General features: G+C 42.7%; 1 protein-coding gene across 1 annotated transcript; it reads right to left on the reverse strand.

Annotated features, from left to right (window-relative positions):
* Nucleotides 1-18,234: 18,234 nt before the first annotated feature.
* LOC123110697 (uncharacterized) lies at nt 18,235-19,095 on the reverse strand. Its single transcript, XM_044531287.1, has one exon. The coding sequence runs from the start codon at nt 19,007-19,009 to the stop codon at nt 18,530-18,532; it is 480 nt and encodes a 159-aa protein (XP_044387222.1). The 5' UTR covers nt 19,010-19,095; the 3' UTR covers nt 18,235-18,529.
* Between the last annotated feature and the right edge of the window lie 2,920 nt (nt 19,096-22,015).

Raw genomic sequence — 22,015 nt, forward strand, 5'->3', positions numbered from 1 at the left:
TACACAACTCCAAATGAGCTGAAACTTTAAGAGGATTTTTTATGGAATAAATGAGAATTATTGGAGCAACTGACTACCAGAGGGCGCCCACAAGGTGGGCACAACCCACCTGGGCACTCCAGGCAGCCCAGGCGCGCCCTGGTGGGTTGTGCCCTCCACGGCCCACCTCCGGTGCCCATCTTCTGGTACATAAGTCAGTTTGACCTAGAAAAATCAGGGAAGGACTTTCGGGACGAAGCGCCGCTGTCTCGAGGTGGAACTTGGGTAGGAGCACTTTTGCCCTCTGGCGTTATTTGGGTAGGAGCACTTTTGCCCTCCGACGGAACGATTCCGCCGGGGGAACTTCCCTCCCGGAGGGGGAAATCATCGTCCTCATCATCACCAACAACTCTCCCATCTTGGGGTCGGCAATCTCCATCAACATCTTCAACAACACCATCTCCTCTCAAACCCTAGTTCATCTCTTGTGTTCAATCTTTGTACCAAAACTATAGATTGGTACTTGTGGGTGCCTAGGAGTGTTGATTACATCTTGTAGTTTATTACTATATGGTTTATTTGGTGGAAGATTACATGTTCAGATCCATTATGCTATTTAATACCCCTCTGATCTTGAGCATGATAATCATTTGTGAGTAGTTACTTTTGTTCTTGAGATCACAGGAGAAATCTTGTTGCAAGTTATCATGTGAACTTGATATGTGTTCGATATTTTGATAGTATGTATATTGTGATGACCTTAGTGGTGTCATGTGAACGTCGACTATGTGACACTTCACCATACTTGGGCCTAAGGGAATGCATTGTGGAGTAGTTATTAGATGATGGATTGCGAGACTGACAGAAGCTTAAACCCTAGTTTATGCGCTATTCTCTAAGGGGCTGATTTGGATCCAAAAGTTTAATGCTATGGTTAGATTTATTCTTAATACTTTTCTCGTAGTTGCGGATGCTTGTGAGGGGGTTAATCATAAGTAGGAGATTTGTTCAAGTAAGAATATCACCTAAGCACCGGTCCACCCACATATCAAATTATCAAAGTAGCGAACACAATTCAAACCAACATGATGAAAGTGATTAGATGAAATTCCCGGGTACCCTCAAGAATGCTTTGCTTATTATAAGAGTCCGTTTTGGCATGTCCTTTGCCTCAAAAGGATTGGGCTACCTTGCTGAACTTTTCTTACCATTACCGTTACTTGCTCGTTACAAATTACCTTGCTATCAAACTACTCGTTACTTACAATTTCAGTGCTTGCAGACATTACCTTGCTGAAAACTGCTTGTCATTTCCTTCTACTCCTTGTTTTGTTTGACACTCTTACTTGTCAAAAGGACTACGATTGATACCCTATATTTGTGGGTCATCATGCTACAGCCATTCTAAGCAAAAAAAGATGCATAAAGGATAAACATCATATGCAGCCAAAATATGTGACATGATATGGACATCATCATCTTGTGCTTGTGATCTCCATCTCCACAGCATCAGCATGATCTCCATCGTCACCGGAACGATGTCTTGATCTCCATCATTGCGTCGGGGTTGTATCGCCAACTATTTCTTCTACAACTATTGCTAACGCATAGCGATAAAATAAAGCAATTACATGGCGCTTACTGATTGACATGCAGGTTATACAATAATTAAAGACAACCCTAAGGCTCCTACCGGTTGTCTTACTCATCAACAAGAAAGTCATGAACTTTACAAAACATGATCATCTCATACATCAAGATATATGACATCATATCTTGACCATATCACATTGCAACATGCCCTGCAAAAAAAAGTTAGACGTCCTCTACTTTGTTGATGCAAGTTTTACATGGCTACTACGGGTAACTAGCAAGAACTGTTCTTAACTACGCAAAACCACAATGATGATTATCAAGTTTGCTATTTTAACCTTCTTCAAGGACCGGCCGTAGTCAAATTCGATTCAACTAAAGTAGGAGAAACAGACACCCACCAGCCATATTTATGCAAAACAAGTTGCATGTCAGCCAGTGGAACCGGTCTCATGTGCGTGGACATGTAAGGTTGGTCCGGTCCGTTTCATCCCATAATACCACCGAATCAAAATAAGAAGTTGGTGGTAAGTAGTATGACCACCACCGCCCACAACTTCTTTGTGTTCTACTCATGCATATCATCTACGCATAGGCCTGGCTCCGGATGCCACTGTTGTGGAGCGTTGCATGGGAAAAAAATCTACGCACGCGCAAGATCCATCCATGGAGATGCATAGATACGAGAGGGGAGAGTATGTCTATGTACGCTTGTAGACCGTTTAGCGGAAGCATTTATCAACGCGATTGATGTAGTCATACACCTTCACGATCCAACCGATCAAGTACCGAACGTACGGCACCTCGCATTCAACACACGTTTAGCTCAATGACGTCCTCGCCTTCTTGATCCAGCAAGACAATCGAAGTAGTAGATGAGTTCCGACAGCACGACGATGTGCAGATGGTGGTGGTGAACTTGTTCTGCAGGGCTTCGCCATGGAATGTAGAAAACTAGACGGATGATGAAACCGGGGAGAGGGGCGCCGCACATGGCTAATGGATTGGCGTGGGTTGTGTGGTGCCCCCTCCCTCTCATATATATATATATATATATATATATATATATATATATAGGTGAGGGGAGGGCAAGGAGCCAGGGTGCACCCCAAGGGTGGTTGCCAGCCCCTTGGGCGCCTGCCCTATGCCCCCCACCACCACCACCACTTCCTTATTTGCACTCGGGGGGAAGGAAAGGGGAGGAGAGGGAAGGCAAGGGGAGGCCGACTCCCATCCTTCCTTTTCTTACCAAGGCTTGTGGCCTGAGGAGGGTGCACGCCATCCCCTTGTGGGCTGGTGTGCTCCCCTCGTTTGGCCCATATGGCCCATTAACATCTCGAGGCTTCCCGGAACCCCTTTCGGTGATCCGATGATTACCCGGTACATTCTGAAATCTTTCTGGTGACCAAATATCATTGTCCTATATATCAATATTTACCTTAGGACCATTCCGGAGCTCCTCGTCATGTCCGTGATCTCATCCGGGACTCCGAACAACATTCGTTCACCATCTCACATAACTCATATAGTACTATATCGTCAACAAGCGTTAAGCGTGCGGACCCTACGCGTTTGAGAATGATGTAGACATGACTGAGATGCCTCTTCGGTTAATAACCAATAGCGGGACCTGGATGCCCATATTGGTTCCTACATATTCCACGAAGATCTCTACCGGTCGAACCTTTATGACAACATACGTAATTCCCTTTGTCAGTCGGTGTGTTACTTGCCCGAGATTTGATCGTCGGTATCCTTATACCTAGTTCAATCTTGTTACCGGCAAGTCTCTTTACTCGTTCCGTAATGCATCATCCCGTAACTAACTCATTAGTCACATTGCTTGCAAGGCTTATTATGATGTGCATTACCGAGAGGGCCCAGAGATACTTCTCCGATACTCGGAGTGACAAATCCTAATCTCAATCTATGTCAACCTAACAAAACACCTTGGGGGATATTTGTAGAGCATCTTTATAATCACCCATTTACATTGTGACGTTTGATAGCACACAAGGTATTCCTCCGATATTCGGGAGTTGCATAATCTCATAGTCAAAGGAATGTGTATAAGTCATGAAGAAAGCAGTAGCAATAAAATTAATGATCATTCTTCTAAGCTAACGGATGGGTCTTGTCCATCACATCATTCTCCTAATGATGTGATCTCGTTCATCAAATGACAACACATGTCTATGGTTAGGAAACTTATCCATCTTTAATTAACAAACTTGTCTAGTAGAGGCTTACTAGGAACACTATGTTTTGTCTATGTATCCACACATGTATCAAGTTTCCGGTTAATACAATTCTAGCATGAATAATAGATATTTATCATGACATAAGGAAATATAAATAACAACTTTATTATTGCCTCTAGGGCATATTTCCTACAGTCTCCCACTTGCACTAGAGTTAATAATCTAGATTACATTGTAATGATTCTAACACCCATGGAGTCTTGGTGCTGATATTATTTTGCTCGTGGAAGAGGCTTAGTCAATCGGTCTGCCAAATTCAGATCCGTATGTATTTTACAAATCTAGATGTCTCCCTCCTTGACTTGATCACGGATGGAGTTGAAGCGTCTCTTGATGTGTTTAGTTCTTTTCTGAAATCTGGATTCCATCGCCAAGGCTATTGCTCCAGTATTGTCACAAAAGATTTTCATTGGACCCGATGCACAAGGTATTACACCGAGATTGGATATGAACTCCTTCATCCAGACTCCTTCATTCGCTGCTTCCAAAGCAGCTATGTACTCCGCTTCACACGTAGACCCCCCCCCCATGACGCTTTGCTTGGAACTGCACCAACTGACAGCGCCACCATTCAATATAAATACGTATCTGGTTTGTGACTTAGAGTCATCCGGATCAGTGTCAAAGCTAGCATCGACGTAACCATTTATGACAAGCTCTTTGTCACCTCCATAAACGAGAAACATATCCTTAGTCCTTTTCAGGTACTTCAGGATGTTCTTGACCGTTGTCCAGTGATCCACTCATGGATTACTTTGGTACCTCCCTGCTATACTTATAGCAAGGCACACAGCAGGTCTGGTACACATCATAGCATGCATGATAGAACCTATGGCTGAAGCATAGGGAATGACTTTCATTTTCTCCCTATCTTTTGCAGTGGTCGGGCATTGAGTCTGACTCAAGTTTACACCTTGTAACACAAGCAAGAACCGTTTCTTTAACTGATCCATTTTGAACTTCTTCAAACTCTAATCAAGGTATGTGCTTTGTGAAAGTCCAATTAAGCGTCTTGATCTATCTCTATAGATCTTGATGCCCAATATATAAGCAGCTTCACCGAGGTCTTTCAATGAAAAACTCTTATTCAAGTATCCTTTTATGCTATCCAAAAATTCTACATTATTTCCAATCAATAATGTGGCATCCACATATAATATTAGAAATGCTATAGAGCTCCCACTCACTTTCTTGTAAATACGGGCTTCTCCAAAAGTCTGTATAATACCATATGCTTTGATCACCTCATCAAAGCGTATATTCCAGCTCCGAGATGCTTGCACCGGTCGATAGATGGATCGCTGGAGCTTGCACACTTTGTTAGCACCTTTAGGATCGACAAAACCTTCTGGTTGCATCATATACAACTCTTCTTTAAGAAATCCATTAAGGAATGCAGTTTTGACGTCCATTTGCCAGATTTCATAATCATAAAATGAGGCAATTTCTAACATGATTCAGACAGACTTAAGCATCGCTACGAGTGAGAAGGTCTCATCGTAGTAAACTCTTTGAACTTGTCGGAAACCTTTTGCGACAAGTCGAGCTTTGTAGACAGCAACATTACCATCAACTTTAGTTTTCTTCTTGAAGATCCATTTATTATCTATGGCTCTCCGATCATCAAGCAAGTCCACCAAAGTCCATAATTTGTTCTCATACATGGATCCTATCTCGGATTTCATGGTCTCAAGCCATTTATCGGAATCTGGGCTCATCGTAGCTTCTTGAAAGTGCGTTACGTCGACTAGTGGAGGGGTGAATAGGCGATTTTTATGAATTCTTCACTGAGGAATTTCAGGGTGAGGAATTCTTCACTCCTGATATGCTTGATCTTCACACCGAAGTTAGTAGAAGCTCTCGAGGAAAATCATCTGAAGACTTCCTGCACTTCATTTTTGTAGTGATGATATGCACCCATGTGTAACGAGATTAGTCATCAACAATGACAAAGCCATAAAGTGATGCAGAACTAGAGAACATGGCATAATGAGTAGGGCCAATGAGATCCATATGAAGTAATTCAAAGGGATGAGAAGTGGTCATGATAGTCTTCGAGGGATGCTTGGCTCTGGTGATATTTCCAGCTTCACAAGCCCCACAAAGATGATCTTTGAGGAATTTGACACCCTCGATGCCAATGACATGCTTCTTCTTCGCGAGTGTATGCAAGTTCCTCATCCCAGCATAACCAAGTAATTGATGCCATAACCAGCATTCTGAAGCTTTTGCAAGTAGACATGTGGCATGTTGTGTTCCTCCAAAGAAATCAACAATATACAAGTCTCCTTTTCTAAAGCCTTCGAAACTTTGGAATTGTCATATTCCATCAGCACAATGCAACGATATTTTGCCAAATACGACAACCATATCAAGATCACAAAGCATTCAGACAGACATGAGGTTGAATCCTAAGGACTCGACAAGCATGACTCTGTCCATGTGTTTATCCTTTGAGATTGCAACCTTACCTAGACCCAATACCTTGCTTTTGCCTTTGTCAGCATAGGTGATATGCTTCAGATGAGATGGTGACAAATCAGTGTCCATCAACAAGTTCCTGTCACCAGTCATGTGATTTGTACATCCACTGTCGAGGACCCACTCAGTAGCTTTGGGTTGTTCATCCTGCAGATGAATTAGTGCAACTTACGAACCCATATACTTCATCAGTGAAGAATATGATATCAATTTCATCAACAGTAACAGATATAGTAATATGAGGATGTGAGAAATGGATGATTCATTTCTACATGATTAGCTTGCATCCATTCAAGCACATTTAGGTCTCCAGCAAATTCTTCAGACGATCAAGTTCGTCTAGAGACCTGACCCTGCAAAAGACATTAGTTCCTTTTCTTCACCACCCACATCTGGAGGGGTGGCAAAGAATTCATCATTCTGCGAGCTCCATTAGAAAAAGATGGCATTGAATCCAGTGTGCTTCGTTTCACAGAAGAGTGGTTAGGATAAGCATATGAATAAGTAGAGAAATTCTTCGAGGACTTATGAACATAATTGTTTGAAGAATAATGCACATATTCATGGCCCTTAGACTTTCCCTGCGAAACATGAGTGTTAGCACGATGATGTTTATATGAGGATTTTGATCCAAGTGAGGAATTTGATCCATATGAACAATTTGGTCCATATGAGGACTTGGATCCATATGAAGATTTTGATCCGTATGAAGAATTTGATTTAGGGTTCCTATTCTTCATGGGTGGTGTCATGATGACATTCACTTGAAGATTTTCAAGGAACCTTTTAGGAACCCAGATTTTCTTCACAGGGGGACCGTTCCTGCAGTTAGTTCCAACATATCGAGCAAATACTTCACCATTCTTATTCTTAAACAGTTTATAGTTGGAGTCAAATGACTCATTAGAGGAATATGAAGAATCACAAGTAAAGCCAGATAAAGTGCATGGATCTACAGGAGGTCCTTTTGCAGCAACCCATGAGGGTTTGGGATACTACTCAGGTTTCTAGTAGGTCCCATCAGCATTGAGTTTCCTCTCAAAGGAAATACCCTCTTTCCTAGGGTTCCTGTTCAAGATCTGCTTTTTGAGCACATCACATAGAGTCTGATGCCCTTTGAGGCTTTTGTAAATGTCTGTCACATACAATTCCTTCAGCCCTGCATTATCGTCAGTGATACTTGTGGTATCCTTAGATGAGGAATTTGTGACCACAGAGATAGTTAAAGAATTTGCAGCAATAGAAGCATTTGAACATTTAGGTGATGAATTAGCAGATTCACGGTCAATGCATTTTAGATATGGTGGAATAAATTCTTCTTGAGCGGAACTGATCTGTTGAGCAAGCAATGAATCTTTTTCCTTCTGAAGATCTTCATAACTCACTTTTAACTTCTCAAGATCTTGCTTTCTTTGAAGAAATTCATAAGAAAGCTTCTCATGATCAGTTAAGAGAGTGTTATGATGATTTGAAGGTTGTCAAACTTAGACTGAAGTTTTGGAAGACTATCAGTCAAAGCCTTAGATCGATCCAATTCCTCACCCAACATATCATCGCTTTCATCAAGCATGTTTTATACTTTTTCAAGAGCTCTTTGTTGTTTAGTGGCAAGGGAAACAAGTTTGACATAGCTGGGTCCAAATTCATCACCCGATTCATCATCACTAGATTCAGAGAGGTAGCATTCAGTTACCTTGGCACCCTTTGCCATAACGCATGGTGCAGTGGATGATGATTCAGGTGCGAAAGTCATCTCCTTGAGTGATTCCTTGAAATCCTCAAACCAAGGATCATGGCGAGTGGGATGACCTTCATAGACTTCAGAGAGTCGGTCCCAGATAAGCTTTGCATGGTTGAGATGCATGATGTTCCTGAACTGGTTTTGGGACAAACAGGAGCAGATGACATCCTTTGCTGTGAGGTTGAGTAGAGTGTACTTGCGAATATCATCAGGCTCCGCCATCTTGTAGAGACCGGTGAGACCAATCTCAGTGACGGTCCATAGTTTACTGTTCATTGCCATGAGTCTCTTCTTCATCATGGCCTTCCACTTGGGATACTCATGGCCGTCAAAGATGGGGCATGTCACTTTCTTCATTCCTGAAGTCGACATAACTAAAACTCCAGGTGGTTAAACCAAAATCACATAGAACAAGGGAGTACCTTGCTCTGATACCAATTGAAAGTGCGTTACGTCGACTAGAGGGGGGTGAAAAGGCAATTTTTATGAATTCTTCACTGAGGAATTTCAGGGTGAGGAAATTCCTAAGTGAAGAACTACTTGCAGCGGAATAAGTACTCAGGTATAAGCATAACAGAGCAACAGTATAGTCATCATGATGAAATCAAAGACAAAACACAGAGTACAGAAAGCGTAAACACAGGATAAGCAGGCTGAAGACAAATTAAATGAAGAAATAGTATTGAGGAATTAGAGAAAGTCTTCAGTCAAAGTCTTCAAACAGTAATGATCAGCTTCATTAACACATAACTGAGGAAATGAAAGGGTTGAGGAAATAGAACCAGTAGGCTTGGTGAAGATAATGATTTGGTAGGCCAGTTCCAACAGTTGTGACAGTTGTACGTATGGTTGGAGCGGCTGAGTATTTAAACTCAAGGACACACAGTCTCGTACACACAATCCTCATCGTATTCTCTTTGAGCTAAGATCACGCAGACCTCGCCCAACAGTAGTGGTAAGTCTTCACAGGTGACTTCCAAACCTTCACAGACTCGGTCACTTGGCATCCACAATTCCTCTTGGATGCTCAGACCATGACGCCTTACCGTTTGGAGGATACACAGTCCTCAAAGGTAACAAGCATCGGTTCCACACAGGAACAATCTCTTCAGTGATGCTCAATCACTTTGGGTTTGTAGGTTTGGGTTTGGGACTTGGGTTTTCCTTACTTGATGATTTTCACTCAAATGACAAGTGTCAGTTTCTCTCGGAGCAGCCAACCAGCTAGTGGTTGTAGGGGGCGGCTATTTATAGCCTAGGGAGCAGCCTGACATGATAAGACATAAATGCCCTTCCATGATATGACCGTTAGGTGGTAGGATATTTTTGGACAGCTGGCGCGTCGCACAGCAACGGTCTGATTTGAGGTTCGAATTTCTCAGGGCTATCATGTTTCTCACTATATAGGGAATTTGCACTGGCGAATTCCTAACTCCTCAGTCAGAACAAATTCCTCAGAGACCAGAAGATCTTCGTCTCTGTCACTGAAGAAATTGACTGAACTGATATGAGATTTCCAATGGCTTCACTCGAAAGGATTGGGTAGGTGTAGGATTTTGAGATGAGCATCACATGGATATCAGTTTCCTTAGTATTACCTCGACTCCCTTTAACAGTTCAGTGTTTCCTATGACTCAGAAGAAGAAAACGAAACTATGAAAACAAAAGTCTTCGCACTTCATAATCCTCGCATGAATATACAAGTCTTCAAGGTCACACCAATTTCTTCACTTTCAAAGTCTTCAGGAGAATCAAAGTCTTCAGCCGAAGACATTCATTTTTAGGGGTCGACTTTCACTGTAAATATCAAACTCCTCATCGACTTATAGAACCTGTGTACACTCACAAACATATTAGTCCCTTAACCTATAAGTCTTCAATACACCAAAATCACTAAGGGGCACTAGATGCACTTACACTTCTTCATAGTTCGTAGGTTCGCCATGGTCTAGTAACATGACTTCCAGAACAGGATTACCGTACCACTCTGGTGCGGATCATGCTCTGGTTGACCTACGAGGTTCGGTAGTAACTTGATCTGAAGTTTCGTGATCATTATCATTAGCTTCCTCTCTAGTTGGTGTAGGCATCTCGGGAACATTTTTCTGTGATGAGCTACTTTCCAATTCGAGAGAAGGTACAATACCTCATCAAGTTCTACTTTCCTCCCAGTCACTTCTTTCGAGAGAAACTCCTTTTCTAAAAAGGATCCATTCTTAGCAACAAAGATCTTGCCTTTGGATCTATGGTAGAAGGTGTACCCAACAGTTTCTTTTGGGTATCCTATGAAGACGCATTTCTCCGATTTGGGTTCGAGCTTATCAGGTTGAAGCTTTTTCACATAAGCGTCGGAACCCCAAACTTTAAGAAACGACACCTTAGGTTTCTTTCCAAACCATAGTTCATATGGTGTCGTCTCAACGAATTTAGAGGTGCCCTATTTAACATGAATGTAGTTGTCTCTAATGCATAACCCCAAAATGATAGTGGTAAATCGGTAAGAGACATCATAGATCGCACCATATCTAATAAAGTATGATTACGGTGTTCAGACACACCATTACGCTGTGGTGTTCCAGGTGGCGTGAGTTGTGAAACTATTCCACATTGTTTTAAATGAAGGCCAAACTCGTAACTCAAATATTCGCCTCCGCGATCAGATCATAGAAACTTTATTTTCTTGTTACGATGATTCTCCACTTCACTCTGAAATTCTTTAAACTTTTCAAATGTTTCAGGCTTGTGTTTCATTAAGTAGATATACCCATATCTGCTCAAATCATCTGTGAAGGCCAGAAAATAACGATACCCGCCGCGAGCCTCAACACTTATCGAACCGCATACATCGGTATGTATTATTTCCAATAAGTTAGTAGCTCACTCCATTATTCCTGAGAATGGAGTCTTAGTCATCTTGCCCATGAGGCATGGTTCACAAGCATCAAATAATTCATAATCAAGTGATTCCGAAAGTCCATCTGCATGGAGTTTCTTCATGCGCTTTACACCAATATGACCTAAACGGCAGTGCCACAAATATGTTGCAATATCATTATCAACTTTGCATCTTTTGGCATCAATATTATGAATATGTGTATCACCACGATCGAGATTCAACAAAAATAGACCATTCTTCAAGGGTGCATGACCATAAAAGATATTACTCATATAAATAGAACAATCATTATTCTCTGATTTACATGAATAACGTCTCACATTAAACAAGATCCAGATATAATGTTCATGCTCAACGCTGGCACCAAATAACAATTATTCAGGTCTAAAACTAATCCCGAAGGTAGATGTATAGGTAGCATGCCGAGGGCGATGACATCGACCTTGGAACCATTTCCGACACGCACCGTCACCTCGTCCTTACCCAATCTTCGCTTAATCCGTAGCCCCTATTTCGAGTTACAAATATGAGCAACCGAACCGGTACCAAATAACCAGGCACTACCACGGGCTTTAGTAATGTACACATAAATAACAGGTATATCAAATATACCTATGTTCACTTTGGCATCCTTCTTATCCGCCAAATACTTGGGGCAGTTCCGCTTCCAGTGACCAATCCCTTTGCAGTAGAAGCACTCAGTTTCAGGCTTAGGTCCGGACTTGGGCTTCTTCCCGGGAGTGGCAACTTGCTTACCATTCTTCCTTAAGTTCCCCTTCTTCCCTTTGCCCTTTTTCTTGAAACTAGTGGTCTTGTTAACCATCAACACTTGATGCTCCTTCTTGATTTCTACCTCCGCAACTTTGAGCATTGCAAAGAGCTCGGGAATGGTCTTCTCCATCCCTTCATATTATAGTTCATCACGAAGCCTTTATAGATTGGTGGCAGTGATTGAAGAACTCTATCAATAACACTATCATCCGTAAGATTAACTCCCAGCTAAGTCAAGTTGTTATGGTACCCAGACATTCTGAGTATGTGTTCACTGACAGAACTGTTCTCCTCCATCTTGCAGCTATAGAGCTTGTTGGAGACTTGATATCTCTTAACTCGGGCATTTGCTTGAAATATTAACTTCAACTCCTGGAACATCTCATATGCTCCATGACGTTAAAAATGTCTTTGAAGTCCCGATTCTAATTCGTAAAGCATGCCACACTGAACTATCGAGTAGTCATCAGATCGAGCTTGCCAGATGTTCATAACATCAGCATCTGCTCGTGCAGCAGGCCTTGCACCTAGCGGTGCATCAAGGACATAATTCTTTTATGCAGCAATGAGGATAATCCTCAAGTTACAGACCCAGTCCGTGTAGTTGCTGCCATCATCTTTCATCTTAGGTTTCTCTAGGAACTCATTAAAATTCAAGGGAACGGTAGCACGGGCCATTGATCTACAACATAGATATGCAAAAACTATCAGGACTAAGTTCATGATAAATTAAGTTCAATTAATCATATTACTTAAGAACTCCCACTTTGATAGACATCCCTTGAGTCATCTAAATGATCACGTGATCCAAATCAACTAAACCATTTCCGATCATCACGTGAGATGGAGTAGTTTTCAATGGTGAACATCTCTATGTTGATCATATCTACTATATGATTCACGTTTGACCTTTCGGTCTTCAGCGTTCCGAGGCCATGTCTGTACATGCTAGGCTTGTCAAGTTTAACACGAGTATTCCGCACGTGCAAAACTATCTTGCACCCGTTGTATGTGAACATAGAGCTTATCACACCCGATCATCACATGGTATCTCGACACGATGAACTGTCACAACAGAGAGAACACTTATACCTTGAAATTTTAGTAAGGGATCATGTCATAATGCTACCGTCGTACTAAGCAAAATAAGATGCATAAAAACATCACATGCAATCAAAATATGTGACATGATCTCCATCTCCAAAGCACCGTCATGATCTCCATCGTCTCCGGCTTGACACCTTGATCTCCATCGTAGCGTTGTGGTTGTTTCACCAACTATTGCTTCTACAACTATCGGTAACGCATAGTGATAAAGTAAAGCAATTACATGGCATGTGCATCTCATACAATAAAGCGACAACCATAAGGCTCCTGCCAGTTGCCGATAACTTCTACAAAACATGATCATCTCATACATCAACATATATCATATCATGTCTTGACCATATCACATCACAACATGCCCTGCAAAAACAAGTTAGACGTCCTCTACTTTGTTGTTGCAAGTTTTACGTGGCTGCTACGGGCTTCTAGCAAGAACCATTCTTACCTACGCATCAAAACCACAATGATGTTTCGTCAAGTTTGCTGTTTTAACCTTCAATAAGGACCGACCGTAGTCAAATTTGATTCAACTAAAGTTGGAGAAATAGACACCCGCCAGCCACCTTTATGCAAAACTAGTTGCATGTCTGTCGGTGGAACCCGTCTCATGCACGTGGTCATGTAAGGTCGGTCCGGGCCGCTTCATCCAACAATACCGCCGTATCAAAATAAGATGTTGGTGGTAAGCAGTATGACTATCATCGCCCACAACTTTTTGTGTTCTACTCGTGCATATCATCTACACATAGACCTGGCTCGGATGCCACTGTTGGGGAACGTAGCATGTAATTTCAAAAAAATTCCTACGACCACGCAAGATCTATCTAGGAGCATAGCAACGAGAGGGGGAGAGTGTGTGCACGTATCCTCATAGACCGAAAGCGGAAGCGTTAGCTTAACGTGGTTGATGTAGTCGAACGTCTTCTCGATTCAACTGATCAAGCACCGAACGTACTGCACCTCTGAGTTCTGCACACTTTCAGCTCGATGACGTCCCTCTAACTCTTTATCCAGCAAAGTGTCGAGGGAGAGATTCGTCAGCACGACGGCGTGGTGACGATGATGGTGATATGAGCCGCGCAGGGCTTCGCCCTAAGCACTATGACAATATGACCAGAGGAGTAAACTGTGAAGGGGGGCACCGCACACGGCTAAGAGAACAATTGATGTCCTTTGGGGTGCCCCCCTGCCCCCATATATAAAGGAGGAGGGGAGGAGGCTTGCCACCAGGGGCGCGCCAGGGAGAGGGGAGTCCTACTAGGACTCCAGTCCTAGTAGGATTCGGCCCCCCTTTTTCCTTCTTCCGGAGGGGGAAAGGGGGAAAGGAGAGGGAGGAGGGGAAGGAAAGGGGGCACCGCCCCCTCCCTAGTCCAATTCAGACTCCCATGGGGGGAGCGGCCACCCCTTGTGGGCTGTCTCCTCTCTCCCATATGGCCCATGAGGCCCATTACTTTCCCCGTGGGGTTCCGGCAACCTCCCGGTACTCCAAAAAATACCTGAAACGATCCGGAACCATTCCGGTGTCCGAATACTATCATCCAATATATCAATATTTACCTCTCGACCATTTCGAGACTCCTCTTCATGTCTGTGATCTCAACCGGAGCTCCGAACAATCTTCGGTCACCAAAACACATAACTCATAATAAAAATCGTCATCGAATGTTAAGCGTGCGGACCCTACGGGTTCGAGAACTATGTAGACATGTCCGAGAAACCTCTCCGGTAAATAACCAATAACGGAACCTGGATGCTCATATTGGCTCCCACATATTCTACGAAGATCTTTATCGGCCGAACCGTAATGACAAGATACGTTATTCCCTTTGTCATCGGTATGTTACTTGTCCGAGATTCGATCGTTGGTATCCTTATACCTAGTTCAATCTTGTAACTGGCAAGTCTCTTTACTCGTTCTGTAATGCATCAATCTCTACCTCTCGACCATTTCGAGATTCCTCGTCATGTCCGTGATCTCATCCGGGACTCCGAACAACATTCGGTCACCATCTCACATAACTCATATAGTACTATATCATCAACGAGCGTTAAGCGTGTGCACCCTACGCGTTTGAGAATGATGTAGACATGACTGAGATGCCTCTTCGGTTAATAACCAATAGCGGGACCTGGATGCCCATATTGGTTCCTACATATTCCACGAAGATCTCTACCGGTCGAACCTTTATGACAACATACGTAATTCCCTTTGTCAGTCGGTGTGTTACTTGCCCGAGATTTGATCGTCGGTATCCTTATACCTAGTTCAATCTTGTTACCGGCAAGTCTCTTTACTCGTTCCGTAATGCATCATCCCGTAACTAACTCATTAGTCACATTACTTGCAAGGCTTATTATGATGTGCATTACCGAGAGGGCCTAGAGATACTTCTCCGATACTCGGAGTGACAAATCCTAATCTCAATCTATGCCAACCCAACAAAACACCTTGGGGGATATCTGTAGAGCATCTTTATAATCACCCATTTATGTTGTGACGTTTGATAGCACACAAGGTATTCCTCCGATATTCGGGAGTTGCATAATCTCATAGTCAAAGGAATGTGTATAAGTCATGAAGAAAGCAGTAGCAATAAAATTAATGATCATTCTGCTAAGCTAACAGATGGGTCTTGTCCATCACATCATTCTCCGAATGATGTGATCTCGTTCATCAAATGACAACACATGTCTATGGTTAGGAAACTTATCCATCTTTAATTAACAAACTTGTCTAGTAGAGGCTTACTAGGAACACTATGTTTTGTCTATGTATCCACACATGTATCAAGTTTCCGGTTAATACAATTCTAGCATGAATAATAGATATTTATCATGATATAAGGAAATATAAATAACAACTTCATTATTGCCTCTAGGGCATATTTCCTTCAGGACGTCATGTAGGTTCAGACTGCCCTCAAGCTTGGGGTGTAGCTGTGGTGTTTGCATGTTCGGGCCGAGCACCTCTTGCATGTCTGCACTGGGTACCGTGTTCACGCCACCTTGTATTCGTGCATGTGTAGTACTCCCTCCATCCCATAATATAAGAGCGTTTTTTACACTACATTAGTGTCAAAAACGCTTTTATATTATGGGACCAAGGGAGTACCTTACTTGTACTCATTCTCTTTTTTTCTATCAACGGAAAGATAGGCATTCTTTGCGTATTTGCCATAAAGAAATGTACACTCTCTGCTCTATATTGCGGTGCGTGTACATCTTTTGAGAAGTTAAACTTTGCAAACTTTGATCAAGATTTGTAGAGAAAACTATTTATCTAGAATACCAAATATATAAAATACGAAACTAATCCTTATAATGAATCTAATCTTATATGTTTGGCATTCTAGATGTAAATGATTTCCTCCAAAAACTTGTTGATCAAATCGATGCGCACTAGATTATGGAATGAAGGGAGTATGATATTACTATACATTTATTACTGTTATTTTAGTTTAGATTATGGGTGGGCACGGTAATGGGGCATCCTCGTTTTTCTTAGCTTAGCATCTCCATATACTGATGATTAAAAACAAACGAAGTCCAAGTATTGGCCTATGTGCCGTTTACATTTTTTTTAGCAATATGTGCCGCTTACAGCGAGGCACAGTGCCTCGCCTGCAGGGCGTGGTGGTGGGCCGACCTAGTAGGACGTGGCACGTCATGCTGGCATCACTAGAATTTACGTTTTTTCCTCTTTTTTACTTTTATTTTATATTTAAAACAAATGCATACATAGAAAAAAATACTTAAGAAATTTAAAACACAAATTTGAATAAAATTTGACATAGTATAAACATTAGTTAGCATAGTTTTAAAAAATGTTGATAACTTTCAGAAAAAATTTTGTGAATGACAAAATGTTCGTGCGTTTCAAACAAATATACGAAATTATAGAAAAGTTGTATGCAGTGTAACAAAATTATTCTTGTCATACAAATGTATGTTACATTTTACGGAAATATTCCCGGGCTTCAAAAAATTCATGTCATTTAGTAAAAACGTTTATATACAATGAAAAAATGTTCCAGTGGGTTCCAAATGTGTATTTCCATTAAAAACATTACATGACATTTAAAAATAATTGCTTGTTTCCATAAAACATCCATGCAAATTTAAAATATGTTTATACAATTTCAGCCGCCGCCACATGGCACATTCACAGCGCTCCCTCTGGATTTTGATTGATTTATTTATTTGTTCGTGTTTTTATGTTATAGATGAGTTTTTCTTTTTCTTTTTGGGTTTTGCCTGATTTTCTCTACGGTTTGGAGATTTGTTTCAAGCACAGTTGTGCTTCTCGAAAAAAAATGTGCTTGCATGAGAAACACAGATTTAATTATCGTGGTAGCACAAATTTGCTTCCGCGAGAAGCACAGTTGTGCTTCTCGAAAAAGGAAAAAAATGTGTACTTTCACGAGAAACACGAGTTTGCTTCCGCGAGAAACACAACTATGCTTCTCGAAACAAATAATGTATGCTCCCACGAGAAGTATAGATGTGCTTCCGCGAGAAGCACACCTGTGTTTTCTCAGGTAAAAAAAACTGTACTTCTTGAAAAAGAAGTGAAAAACCGCAACCGTGCTTCTAGGCTCTGGTATTTTCTTCCGTTGTTTTGTTATCGGTGTTTTTGGTTACTGAATTTCTTAGATTTTGATTTTTGTTTATGTGATTTTTTTTGTTTTTGATTTTTTTGAAAAAAATTGTGAAAGCGATTAACATGTGATCTAGTTTCGAAGATCTTGATGCAAGAAATCCAACGGTGAAACGGTTCGGAATTCGGTCGCACGATTCTAAAGATAAAATATTTTGAATAAACGAATCTACAAAAAGGAAAAAAACACTCATGTTGCCACAAGTGACACACATCACAGAAAGTTGGGTGACCTTTGTAAGGGGTACCTCTTAAATAGTGATTTCACGACATATAGGCCTCGCGAAATATATGTCCAATACATAGGATCTACGTACTGTCCTATGGGTCAAATCCAGGAAAATACATGGAGGAATCCGGATACATATGAACCCACTTTGAAAACACATTTCTAAATGCGAAAAAAATCTGAAAAAAAGTTGCAAGCATACATCTCCACGTTCATGTATGCACAAAAGTTTTGCGGGAAAATAGCTTCTTCTTTGGCATGTGCAAAACAAATGTGTCATGAATCACTATTTAGAAGCACTGAGGTTTTTCTTTTTTACGGAGACAAAATAAAAAAGGCGTTTTTTCATAATACTTTGTGCCGCGCACATATAGTGCGAACATGTACACATGAAATATTGTTTTGAATTTTTTTTAACAATTTAAAACCATTTAAAATGCATTTTTAACAAGCGGGTTCATATTCAGGAAGTGCATTCTCCCAAATCCAGCTCAAACTGCCGAACACAACACAAGCAACAAAGCAAATCCAGCTAGTACTTAATTTAGGCGCGTAGAAATAAGATCGGTACTTATATGTCGGACCAACAAATCACGACACGCAAACATTTGCATTTGAGCTAAGCTCATACTACATCCATGCAAACACAGCTAGTTAAACTGCAAATCCGACACTAGTACACACGACTGACGACGGTACAATCTACTGGCACCTCGTTGGAACACACAACAGATTAACCTGAAACAGCTGCAACATTATTCAACACTACTAAGCAGGTGCGGCAGCTAGCTAGACGGGCGATGGATGGATCGATCTATGGGTTGTAGTAGACGATCTTGATCTCGGTGACGCCGTGGCAGTTGCCGCCGGGGACGGAGTGCTCGAAGCAGTGGTTGCCGCTGTTGCATCCGGCGGTGGGGCAGTGCCCCTGCAGCGGGCTCCCGTGCGGGGTGACGGAGACGCGGATGGGCATGTTGGCCTGGTCGGTGCTCACCTCGTAGTACGCCCCGCCGTCGTGGCCCAGGTGGAACTTGGCCACGGCGGCGCCCTGCGCCGACACGCTCCCGGACCACGAGCACACGTCGAACGACTCGTGCTTCCCGTTGGGGAGCAGCCAGCCGTTGGGGAAGAGGACCTTGCTGTCCGCCACCGCCGCGATACCCAGGTTCAGGTCGTGGCCGCACAGGTTCTGCACCGTCACCTTGTGGCCGCCGCAGCCTTGACCGGCGGCAGACATGGCCGTTGCGGACAGAGCCACGAGCAGCAGGAGGGCGAGGGGCTTCGAGGCCGCCATTGTTAGCTAGCTAGCTGTGTGGTGCTATGACCAGGGAGTCGAGGAAGAAGAGAGGCTGGCACTGCTTTGGGTGAGGTTTATGGCTCAGGTTTGCGGGGGTATTTATAGGCGGAGAAACTTCATTAGGGCTTTGGGAGGATGGTTCGGGATTGTAGCCGCGTCTGATATTCGCTACCTAGTCACGTAGTACTAGCTGTGGTTAAAAAACTACACCAATCATTGTTACCACGACGAGGCAGAGACGCCGGTGTGGCACTGTGAGCCGTGTCGACTGTCGACTGGGACCGAGCTCGACGTTGCATGAGAAAATGTTTCCTCGCGTTGGTTCTCTCGTAGCCAGTGGCCGGCCTAGGGCGAAAGCCTGTTTCGTGTCTGCGTGACATGTGATGTTACTTTTGTTACTTTTTTGCTTTGGGTGGTACTGGTACTATCACATGGTAACTTTTGCTTTGGGTAGTACGTGGCCATCCAGTCGGGATTGACTGGCAGTGGTGCCTTCACTACACCTCACGCGTGGGTGCTTATTTTTCTTATTCTCCCGTACTTTTAAACATATCGCAGAAATCACACCATTAGATTTAGTTGGTCCAACTATGGAAAACGAACTGAAAAACTATGCGGAGCGACACAGGTAGAGCAGACAGCAGCCGGCCGAAATCACTGTTCTGGCCTTGTCAGCGATCTTTGTCGCAAACTGAACTCGACAGGAAAGTATTTCACGATCTAACTCTTTTAGCAACGCCACAACCCACGACGTTTCTGCCCGACATAGAAACGCCAAGCCATGGAGCGTTTCCGCGCCACAGGGACACGCCGAGCAAGAACGCGTTCCAGCCCTGGTCCACGGTCTGCCCGGGCGAGTGTTGCTCGCTGACGTGGCAGGCCTGAAACGCCATGAGCCATGGCGTTGCTGAGGCTGAAATGCCAGAGACCATGGGGTTGCTGGCCTGGATTAACTAATGCGCGCGGGGCCATGGGTGGGACCCACCCCACTCGCAGCCCCGGGTCGGGCAGTTCTTCCTTAGCCGCCAGAGAAGACTGCTCCTTTCTCCTTCACCAAATCCCTTCCAAATCCTCTATTTTGTCCATCAAACGAGTAGATCGAACCATCCCCGAGTTGCTTGAGGTATTCTCCTCCTAATCCTCCATTTTTTCAGTCAAGATTGAGTATTGTAGATGCATTTTTTCAAACATGCTGGAACCCTAAGATGAGTTGTTTGTGATTTGTTTGATAAATATTTGAGTTAGGTTATGTTTAGAAAGAAGATATACTATTTGTGTTGAAGTATTCTTAGTGAACTTGTGTAGTATTGGATTTAGAGATAGACCATTATTTTGGATTATGTAGAATCCTAAGATTATATGTTCATAATTAGTTGTAATACATTCTTTGGGATAAACTTGGTTGAAAAGAATTGGTGTTGGTAATGTGGTTGTGGATTTGTAGTAGTTTCTCAAACGATTTTGTATGCAATGTGGTCATAATTTTAAGCATATGTCATAACAAATCCATTCACCTTAATTTGTAGGATGTTTGAGCCGGATACATATCCTGGCCTTGATGATTATTACGAGAAGAAGCATCGTGTTGTGCTAGTGGAAAGAGGGGAGGTAATTATGTATCTACATTGTTTGATTTCCATATTGTGACAAGTTGAGAGAAGTATCAAAATTGTGCGTTTGTTTTTTTAGGTTCCTCCAATACTTCAGTTAAGGGGCCACAACCCACGTGAATCTGTGAAATATGACCATCGCTACGAGCCTTATTTTAGAATAATGGATCTTCTTCAGTTTGTGCTCAACTTTAATGGCACACCATCATGGCTGAACTCGACGGCCATTACCACCCTTACGGACCGTTGAAGGCCGAAGACGCACTCCTTTCACCTTGCTCTTGGTGAGATGACTGTCATTTTGGAGGATATTACGATGATCTCCAGGCTTCCGATCAAGGGTAGGGCTCTTACTGGAAGGTGAAGTCTGAGGGGTGGCGACAATAGGTTGCAAGATTGGTTGGTGTTGAACCTGCCCCGTGGATTCATGAAACAAAGAAGGATCCTAGGCCATCCGGTGTGTTGTTCTCGTGGCTACGAGAACATTTTTACGAGTGCCCAGAGGATGCTAATCCGGCTGTTGTGGAGAGGTACACCAGGGCTTACTTATGGAATCTTTTGACCCAAGTGGTGTTTTCAGATGGCACGGGGGACACAGCCTCATGGATGTTCTTGGCCCCTCTTCGTGACTGGGATGTTAAGTGGAGTTGGGGGGTCGGCAGCACTAGCCTTCTTGTAATGTCAGGTAATGCTTACTATGACGCATTTTCATTATATGAAATAGATGTTTGTGTGCGATCGTTTAACGTGTGTACAAATGTGCAGTTGGACGGAGCATGTATGAGGAGTAAGCCAAAATCTTGTCTAGGTGATTTGGTTTGGGCCCTACAGATTTGGCTCTCCATCAGTTTCAACATAAAAAATGAAACTGATGTATTCTTCTGATGCTTTGTAGGACGAGCCAGCAAAACAACAAGAGTGTCATGAACTGGGAGGATCACCACCTTACGTGGGTGGACATGTGGAATGCTCAGAGGAATGCTCGATTTGAAAATGATTACACAGCCGACAACGATGAGGGGGCATATTTAAGGCATTTGGAGTGGCTTCCCAAAGAGTACAGAGTTATCCACAAGGGTGCTTGGACTCGTGCCGATTGCTTGGACCTAATGCCAAGTGAGGTTGTTGATGGTGCATTCAACAACTCTATCAGGGAGACCATCGGAGCGCAATTAGATGATGGCCCTCTGCATGACCGAGTAGTATGTCTCTCTTTTGTCTCTCTTTTGAAACATGAACATGTGTCATTTCTTCGTGAGTGGTGTGTGATATATGTTTTATTCAGGGCACAAAGCTATGCGGATGTATCAATGAGAGTAATGTGGTGCCTGGTCGTGCCCTGATACGTCTCCAATGTATCTATAATTTTTGATTGTTCCATGATATTTAGTAT

Source organism: Triticum aestivum, chromosome 5B (assembly GCF_018294505.1).
Source record: "Triticum aestivum cultivar Chinese Spring chromosome 5B, IWGSC CS RefSeq v2.1, whole genome shotgun sequence".
NCBI classification, from domain to species: domain Eukaryota; kingdom Viridiplantae; phylum Streptophyta; class Magnoliopsida; order Poales; family Poaceae; genus Triticum; species Triticum aestivum.

Excerpts from the sequence above, each read along its gene's own strand:
- LOC123110697 (XM_044531287.1), bottom strand. The coding sequence starts at position 19,009 with ATGGCGGCCTCGAAGCCCCTCGCCCTCCTGCTGCTCGTGGCTCTGTCC.